Source organism: Dipteris shenzhenensis, chromosome 27 (assembly GCF_047967505.1).
Source record: "Dipteris shenzhenensis isolate YYH24624 ecotype China chromosome 27, Dip_SZ_1.0, whole genome shotgun sequence".
NCBI lineage: Eukaryota > Viridiplantae > Streptophyta > Polypodiopsida > Gleicheniales > Dipteridaceae > Dipteris > Dipteris shenzhenensis.
Window position 1 is genome coordinate 23,193,961 of NC_141622.1, and position 9,751 is coordinate 23,203,711.

The 9,751-nt window shown below is 44.6% G+C and overlaps 1 protein-coding gene across 2 annotated transcripts; it reads right to left on the reverse strand.

Moving 5' to 3' along the window:
- Positions 1-4,629: 4,629 nt before the first annotated feature.
- Positions 4,630-9,015, reverse strand: LOC147884054 (pentatricopeptide repeat-containing protein CRR2, chloroplastic-like). 2 transcript variants are annotated; one of them, XR_015543674.1, is made up of 3 exons: positions 6,364-9,015; positions 6,110-6,223; positions 5,988-6,005 (listed from the first exon to the last, which is right to left on the reverse strand). XR_015543674.1 is itself a non-coding variant. In XM_087398743.1 (2 exons), exons 1-2 carry the CDS (start codon positions 8,926-8,928, stop codon positions 6,200-6,202), a joined length of 2,589 nt encoding a protein of 862 aa, XP_087254869.1. In that variant the 5' UTR covers positions 8,929-9,015; the 3' UTR covers positions 4,630-6,199. The 2 variants fall into 2 exon arrangements, 1 of the variants encoding a protein (XP_087254869.1); XM_087398743.1 differs by having other exon boundaries at positions 4,630-6,223.
- Between the last annotated feature and the right edge of the window lie 736 nt (positions 9,016-9,751).

Sequence of the window (9,751 nt, forward strand, 5' to 3'; positions counted from 1 at the left end):
GAAGAATATGGCACTATTGTAACCACACTCACCAACATTCCAGAGATAAGTCTGGTAGAAATTGAAGCATCACTCTTGGAGGAGGAGAGAAAGATCAAACAAAGAAGTGACTACAAAGAAGGGGCATATTTTGCCAGAAGCAACTTAAGCAACTTCAAGGGAAAGAGCAAAATGAAATGTTACTTTTGTGGCAAACCTGGACACTTTAAAAAGGAATGTTATGCCAAAAAGAGATGTTCAGCCAATCTTGTTGAGGCAGCAGAAACTGAAGAAGAAGAAGAACCAAAGAATGTCAAAACTCAAGCTCTCACTGCTTACAACACCCAAGTCAAATCTGACTAGGGTAAGGATCCATATGTTTTCTGAGTTATGTGTGTATAAGGTCAATAATGGTTCTCTCCCATGGATAGTCCATCCTTAAATGATTGTTAGTCTTTTGAGATTTTTTCTTGTTGGACTCATTGGGCTTTACATACATAGTTTGTGTCCATCTCCCAGTTGTAAACCAAGAATCCTATGAGTGAGTCACAGGTTGGGGCCATGAGTGTTGCCACATAATAGTGGGCAAGCCATGGAGCATCCCATGTACTACTGCTAAGGGATGAGGTCATCAATTTGTGAGGGGGAATGAAGGGGAAAATTGATGTGTGAGTGTGTGTGCCTATGGGCTTGGAGTCCTGTGCAAGAAGTGTGTGAGTGTAGGTGTGCTAGAAGGTTCGAGTTAGGTGTGTCAGGTTGGTGTGATGAGTGAGTGATCATAGGAGGTGATTGATTGAGATAATCAGGGAGATGATTGTGGATCTGGGATCTACCTACATGGAGGCAATTGCCTATATATGTAACCACTCTATGAATAAACAACTACATTTGTGTCTCATTGCTTCTACATGGATTTACAGTTCCTTTCAATTTGCATCAGTGATACAATAATTTATCATGTCAAAAATGTGGATATACCAAAGGAAGAGTGGGATACATTAATGAAATTATATGGCACAAATTTGGGAAGGATATAGAGGTGCTAGGATATATAGACACAGATTGGGCAGGATGTCTGTATGAATGTAGATCTACAAGTGGGTATGCATTCAGCCTTGGACGTGGTATGGTGCATTGGATCAGTAAAAAGCAACCCATTGTTGCATTATCTAGCATGGAAGCTAAGTAAAGAGGAGCAGTAATGGTTCCATGTGAAGGGCTTGGTTAAATAAGTTGATGGATGACTTGGGTCACAAGGTGGAAGGAGCAGTCATAGTGTGTTGTGACAACATGAGCAATATCAAGCTAGCAAAACATCTAGTCTATCATGCATGAACAAAGCATATTGAGCTACATTATTGCTTTGTTCAAGAGAAGGTGATTGCAAGACAAATGGATTTCCTGTAGGGTATTCTAGCTTGCATGAGAGGAGGTCCATAGAGCAACTTATCGACACACACATCATGCATATCCATGTGACGTGGAATAAAATGCTCACTATGATGGAGGATTTTAGGACAGAAGAATTATGACTATGATGCTGCAAAAGATTAGTGTGTGCTCTCTTTTGTGTGGGCTATTTTTATAGAAGAAAAGAGCATGATCTCCTTCCCCAATATGGTCTTTGTCCATTACTTATTGTGATTGATTTCTTGTTACCTCGGCCTCGGCCCCGTATGTGTTTGATCAAGGTGAGATTATCATAAGGCAATACGGATTTGTTTATGGATGTGTGACTCCAAGGTCAAAATCCTAAACCTATGTGTAGCGGCGTCTTGCTTTCTGAAGGCAGCTGTCTAAGAGCCTCCTAGACACTGGCTCTTGGGTTGTTGAAGTTAACTTCAACAACCTAAAGTTAGAGGAGGACAAGTAGGGTAGAACCTCCTTTTCAAGAATGCCCATGGTAGAGAGGAGCATGTGAGCATTCCATCTTTGCAATTAGTGGTTATCACTTGTGGAGAGAGTTGGAGTTCTCCAGACTTCCTGATAGCCTTCACTTCTACTTCGGCTAGTGGCAAAAACATGATGGCATGCTAGATTGTCTTGATAGGTTCAATGTGGGGGATTGGGTAATGCACATAGGGGGCTCTACAGGTATTTTGGCAGATATGATGATGTCAGATCACCCCTCGATTTTGCTTCACTTAGAGCAACCACAGTGTGGACTCCCACAGAAGGGGGTCTACATTCTTGATGCTTTACTCTAAGAGGAGGTGCTCCTACATGCCATTACAGAGATCTGGTAGTAGCCAAAGAGTCCTCCAAAGGGTGGTTGGGCCACTTGGGTGGTAGACGTGGTTTAGAGGAGCAGTATGAGGAGCTTGTGTCCTCGGCTCTTTGCTAGTGGCATGCTTTGCAAGAGTGCAAGAGAGCACTACAATAGTATATGGCTTCCATAAAGCACCTCAAGGAGCAGGACCATGTCTCATAATGGCTGGCAAACCCTTGCAAGACCACGAGGGTGGAGTTTTAGGCCCTGAAGTCCCGTCGAATTGTGCATCAGGTAGTCCTTGCTGTGCTGGGATGTAGCTTCATAATTTTAGAGATGCGGGTGAGCAGGTGCACTCACACCTAATAGGATATCCTAGAGATGACCATAGACTTCTATTGGCAATTGTTTTAGTCTAAGGAGTTCCTCTAGGTCCTAGCAACACGAGAGGTAGTCTAAAAAACTATCCCCACAAGCCCAAACTCCAAGCTCCCCCCTGCTAAGTCTCCAGTAGCTCCCTCAAAAAATGGGTGCCCAAGGGACGTATTATCACATAGGTTCAGGCACTGTCAACAAAGCAAGGGGCTCACTAGCCCCAAGGTCTCCTTGGATAGGGGGAATAGAAGGATTCTAACTCCTATTTTTCCAAGAACCCTTTTGATGCACTAGTAGACAAGGAAACGGGGGAAATGGACTAAAGAGAATGGAGGGGGTTGTTGTTGACTCAGGATGTGGTCAAGGGAATTTGAAGATGAAATAAATAGAGATGTCATGGTAACTGAGTTACTTAGAGAGGATGACTCTTCTTTTGACTCTAAAAGAAGAGCTACCTGAGCAAAACACAGGTGAGAAAGATTTTACTGTGCAAGGGATGGCTTTTACCACTGTGCAAAACAAAAGAAGACAATCTCAAGTTGAGGGGACAGCTCCTCAAATGATTAGCCCGAATCCCATGGCTAAAATGAATGGTAAGCAAGCCCATATCTTTGCTAACTCTTAATATTAGGGGTCTAAATGATCCTGGCAGAGGGGGAAGAGCTAGAGAGCCAAAACCCTCTCCCACTTTTCTGGCATTACAAGAGATTAAAGTATGTGGCGGACTTTTAGAAACTAGACACCATATAGTAGAAGCCAATGTTTTTTCACCAATCATGACAAAGCAACAGGAGGTACAGCCTTAGCAATGCTCTCTTGCTTTAAGGAGGCAGTTTTACAAGAAATTTATGATAGTCACCATAGATGGGTTGCTTTAAAATATGATTTGAAGGGATGAAAATTCTCAGTCATTTCCATATATGCTGCTAATGGTGCTCACAGCAGAATATTGCAACATAAAGAGACAAGGTAGAGAAGAAGATCTGTGTGTGTGTGTGTGTGTGTGTGTGTGTTTTGACCTAGCAACAATCTATCCTACTATACTACTGGATCAAAGTAAACCAAACACAACCATATGCTATTATACCTAGATGAATCAAGGAACATTCCCAAACTCATCCTCTAAAAACACAACATAGTGCAATTTCAATCTCACAATAGTCACTCATAAGATTGAACACCATAAACTCCATCACGCATAGCAGGTTCTAGCTACTATGACATCGCCACTGACGTCATTAGCGCCCAACAATGGGTGTAGACCATAGTATAAAAGTATGCTCTCACACATACAAATCCACACACCCACACATACTTGAGCATCCATTTATACTAAGTCTTCATACTGAGTTTCTGTCGGCACTCCGGAGGTGAAGGGCAAACTCAGCCATGACGAAGGCTAGCACTACAGGAGAAGGCTAACCAAAAAGTAGTCCAAATCTCTTCATTCAAGCTACAACTGCTTGTGAAGTCTAAACGATTTCATTTTAGTCTCTCCCAAACGAGCTTCTAAATCTAAATCTAGCTGATAGGGCAACGCACCATTTAATATAGAAAGAATTATCGCAATACCAGTAAGCCGCAACTTGGATGAAAACTTCACAAGGTGAAATTTGCATGTCCGCTAATACGGCAAAAGCATACACCTAGATGAATCCAGGAACATTCCCAAACTCATCCTCTAAAAACACAACATAGTGCAGTTTCAATCTCACGATAGTCACTCATAAGATTGAACACCATAAACTCCATCACGCATAGCAGGGACTAGCTACTATGACATCCTGTTGCCCTTTAAGATCACAAGTGAGAGTAATCCATTACTATTTAGTCCCTTCTGACAAAGTGTCAAAGTGGGAATCAACTTCAATACTTACATAAAATGTACAACAATAGACTATCACACATCACGGCCATCTTGACACGTACTGTCACAGAAAAAAATCAAGAGAAAAATATTGAGTCTTCTTCCTCTAACCTCTCTGATACCAGATGATGAAAGAAATTGCGAAGATGAATACAAATCACAACATAATTGCGCTTTATTTAGTTCAAATTTTGCTGAAAGTCTTTCAGCCCGACCAAGCTTATTGAGCATGCAATGCAAACCGCTGTTCAGCTGTCTTCACTAGTTACAAAGGGCCATATCAACCATTCTAAGAGCATCAAAGGCCACCTGCCATATGGCTTGCTACTTGCATGCCTTGGCATGAGCGTTTGTGATGTAGTCCAGTCTACATGTCCATCTCGCTCGCCCATTGAGGTCATTGGAAATGAAAGGTCCACCTGCTCGAGCTCCGCCTCGCTTGCTCAATCCAAGCAAGCTCTTTCAGGCTACTTCTCTTTTGCTCATGGTGCCGATACACAACCAGTTTACTTCCAGAACTAGAATCATGTACAGTCGAAGCAATGTTTGGATCTCTCTTGGGACTCAAAAGAGCCACAGACTCCCAGTGCAACAGCTCTCACTGAAAACATCCAGCTCGCAAAAAGACCAATTCTGGCAAGAAAGCTCCCTTTGGTGTATTGATCTAGGAATTCATTGTCGGGTGCTCATGTGTTGACTCCAGCGCTCAGTTGAGACTCGTATGAATTCATGTGTTGACTCCAGTGCTCAGTTGAGACTCGTATGAATTCATTTGGAGCCCACAACAAACTGACTTTGAACCCACAAGGTAATGACCAGTAAGTACTTCTACGTGCAGATCATAGTAAACCTTCATAACCTCACTCGATCTGATATTCACTCCTCTGGCAACTCATCCTGGTTGATACGCAACTGCTAGCCACTAGATGAAATAAACCCACTGATGCAATCCACCAGGCTTAAGGACAATCAACATCTGATATATAGCATTCGACACAGTATATAGCCCTAATTTCCTTCTTCACGAAAACTTGCAACTGTTGACTGCCTTTCCACCTTCCTTCCTCAACCAGCTCCACCTGTGAACATCTCTATGCCATGTGGCATACAACCTTATAACTAAGGCCTTCAGCATTACCATTACCTGTTCTCAGGCCTTGTTTAACACCCATGCCTCTTGTGTTTCACAATAAAAACCGTGACTCGCAGTATTTGACCATTGATTGCGCTATCATGCATTACCTCAAACCAATATATATTTTCAGACATGAGAGTCTGTACTTTCACATTGTGCATATTGTCACATTACAATAAACCATCCATGATCCCTGAGAAGAGAGATTCATCCAACTTCATGTAGCTAAATTAGCCACATGAAACAATGTGGAAGTGAAACTTACTCCTGACTCCCTTCATTACCTGGCAATACAGCAGACCACCTTTCTACTGGGATTTCTTCTTACCCTGTTTGCTTGATCTTTTCTTCATGTGAGATCTTAAAAGAGCTGTAGAACTTCATATCCAGCGGAAACAAGCAATTCAGTCCTCCGACTTCCAGGGCTGTTTCTTACTACACTGCAAGAAGACAGAGAATGTCCAATGGAATGACAGGAAAATGCAATGGAATAATTCGCACTACATAAGAGAGTCCAGCAGAGCCAAGATAAGGCGAAGGTTACATTTCAAATAAGGTGATAGTTGGAGCCTGTCAACTCATTTTTTCTGCAATCAAAATAGAACTTTTTGTTTGTGCAGATTTCGGGACCGCTTCAGCCTATGGCATTGCTTCTAAACTGCAGCAAGTTCACCAGTAGTCTCCACATGAGCACACACCATGCTGAAACTGATGAAAGCAACTGGCATCCCTAACAATAATCTTTCGCTGTAGAAGCTTGGAAATAAACTTCATAGCCGAATGGCAGTCAGAACAAACCTGCAGGTTCTTTGTGATGCGCAGAACGGCTCCAGGAGGTGTAGAGATGAGGCCAAAAGCCAATGCCAGCTTCTCACTGTGGTAGCAGAGCATGTCTTCTTTGGCGTCCTCTTCCACATTGTGTAGAACAGGCTTTGTCTCAGGCCTATAACCTTCCTCTTTCATACGCCTATTCAACATCAGCAATTCGGCATGTATTTCTTCAATTCGAGGGTGTGACATCTCTCCTGCAGTAAATTCGTGAATCCTTTTCTCAATCTCAATATAGCTGTACCCTGGCACTTTTTTGACACCACCGCCCTTCATCAACTTTCTAATATTTGCTACCTCAACCCACCTGCCAGCTGCAGCATGGATGTTTGATAGCAGCACATATGGGCAAGGATTCTCTGGATCCAACTCTAAAACATGATTGGCGGCACGTACTCCACGCTCCACATCACCATGGATTCTGCACACAGCAAGTAAGCTTAACCATGCTGAAGCAAGATATTCAGATGGCACATCCCTGATGAAGTTCTCTGCTTCATCCATCTGTCCTGCTCTACCTAGAAGGTCAACCATGCACTCATAATGGTCCATTGCCGGTGTTAAGCCATGGACTTTCTCTATACATGAAAAGTAATATTTGCCAGTATCTACCAGCCCTGTATGACTGCATGCTGTGAGAATATGAATGAAGGTAATCTCATCTGGCTTAACCTTTTCAGACTCCATTTCATTGAAAAGTTCAAGGGCCTTCTTGCCATGCCCATTCTGGGTGTATGCTGCAATCATGGCATTCCAGGAAACCGTATTCCGATCATGAAGCTTTACAAACACAATCCACGCATCATCAACCCTACCGCACTTGCCATACATGTTCAGCAGGGCAGTTCCTACAACAATGTCTGCCTCAAACCCACGGTCAACAATGCTAGCATGTATCTCATAGGCCTCTTCCAGGGCTGCCAGGGTGGCACATGCACTAAGAATACTGATAAAGGTTACCTCACTTGGTTGAACTCCTTCATCCTGCAATTCACCAAAAAGTTCTAACGCTTCCTTACTACCTGCATTCTGTGTGCAGGCTGTGATCATAGCGTTCCAAGACCAAATATCTCGCTCAGACAATTCGACAAACACATTCCTTGCATCATCCAGACTCCCACACTTGCCATACATATTGACAAGGGCATTTCCCACAGTCATATCTGACTCTAATTTACTGGCAAGGATGACTGCATGAATCTCCTGTCCTTCTGTTAGGGCTTCAAGGCTGTCACATGCACCAAGAGCACAAATGAAGGCAATCTTGTCTGGCTTGGTGCCTTCAACCTGCATTTGCACAAAAAGTTCCAGGGCCTCCTTGCCATAACCATTCTGGGCATAAGCCGTAATCATGGCACTCCAAAGCGCCACATCTCGCTGTAGTATTTTGTCAAATACAGTCCTTGCAGTGTCTACACTCCCACATTTTCCGTACATATTGACAAGAGCAGCTCCAACGGTGGCATCTATATCACATGCATTGTCTGCAATGGTTCTGTGGATCCTTTGACCCTCTGCCAGGACTTCCTGACTGGTGCACGCATTAAGAATGCAGATGAAGGTTACTTTATTTGGTTGGACTGCTTCTGGCTGCATTTGGGAATATAATTGCAAGGCCTGTTGGACGCGGCCATTCTGTATGCTTACTGAAATTATAGCATTCCACGATACCACATTCCGCATAGGCATTTTTTCAAAGACTCTTTTGGCATGGACAAAGCTACTACACTTGCCATACATACTGACAAGTGCACTTCCCACAGCAACATCTGATTCGAATCCGTTGTCAACAATGCTAACGTGGATCTTCTGACCCTCTGCAATAACTTCTTCCGTACAGCATGCATCCAGAACGCAAATGAAGGTGGCTTTATTTGGCTTCACGCTTCCAGGTTGCATTTGATAAAAAAGTTCAAGGGCCTCCTTCTGATGCCCATTCTGTGTGCAGGCTGCGATCATGGCATTCCAAGAGACCACATCCCGTTGTGGCATTTCATCGAATAGGCTTCTTGCGTCAGTGACATTTCCATTCTGAGCATACGCAACCATCAATATAGTCCAGGAATACAAATTCCGATCAGGTATCTTGTCAAAGATTGTGCGAGCGAGTTCCAGTTTGCCGAAGTTACCATACATTTGAACAAGGAGGTTTCCAAGAAACCTGTCCTGATCAAATCCCAATCGGATAAGTTGGGCATGCAAACGATGGCCTGCATGCAGAGCCTTGGTTTGGCTGCAACGGCGCAAGTGAAAGGCGTAAGTCTGGATGTCCGAGTGGTCAAGGGACTCACAAGGTCCTGCGGTGGGCGAAGTACCGAGGCTCTCCCCATATTCTGTGCGCTGGAAAGAAACCCGTTCGGCAGACTCAATGTCAAGCGGGTGGACTAAGGTTGCAGCGATGGGGAGGTGCAATCGAGGGCGAGAGATGGAGAGGGGATTGAAAAGGCCATAGGAGGGGAGCAGGGGGTGTGAAGGGATGCCGATTTTCTGAGGGAGAGCAAGAAGCGAGGAAAAGGAAGGTGCAGAGACTTCCATAGCTCCTCAGAGCCAAGTTAAGTTACAGGGACGAAGGCAACGGGAATGGGCGCCCCGAAGGCTCATTCCCCCCACTCAGAATTTGATCAGCTCGCTGCCCACTTGAGAGCGATCGTTGCGACACCAAAAATCCCGGAACGGCCTCCGCCAGATATGCCAGATCGTTGTGATTATAAGGAGAGAGAGTTGATTATAAGGAGAGAGCAGAGGAGAGAGAGACTCCCTCCCCGTGGCCGTCAACGAGTAAGGGGAGGGGCCCTCGTTCCCAGCCAAAATGCCATGTGCACACCCTTGTTGTTCCTCTCTCAACGAGGTGGCGGTAGAGACTGTTCCCTCGGGAAGAATCCCGAAAAGGACGCTCCACGGCTCATTCCCAGCCAGATTGCGATGAACGTCCTCGTTGCTCAATCACTGTCCAGTTTATGCCCATTCTTGGCGGCCGCTCACAACTCCGTCCGTGAGACGTAGGCGATGAGTGGCCAAGGCTCGTAGATAGTTCCCACGATGCCATGCTCGCTCCAAATCTACAACTCCGAGACCCACACAACAACCCGTGGACCAGCTCATCCAACCTGCGATACCCTGCATGGATTGGCTGCAAATCACCAAGCCTCGGATTGCCCTAGTGGAGAGGGCTATTTTCTCGTTCGCAAGAGGGAGCATATATGCCAAACTGTAATCAGCGATGACCTAGGGCGGAAATGACTCAAGAATGAGCTCTTAGAGCGCATTCCTACTCAACACCCACATAGCAGGCAGTAGCTGGAGAGGCAGTAGCTGGAGATGGCATTTCTGAGCTACTTGGGAGAATACTTTGCAGCAA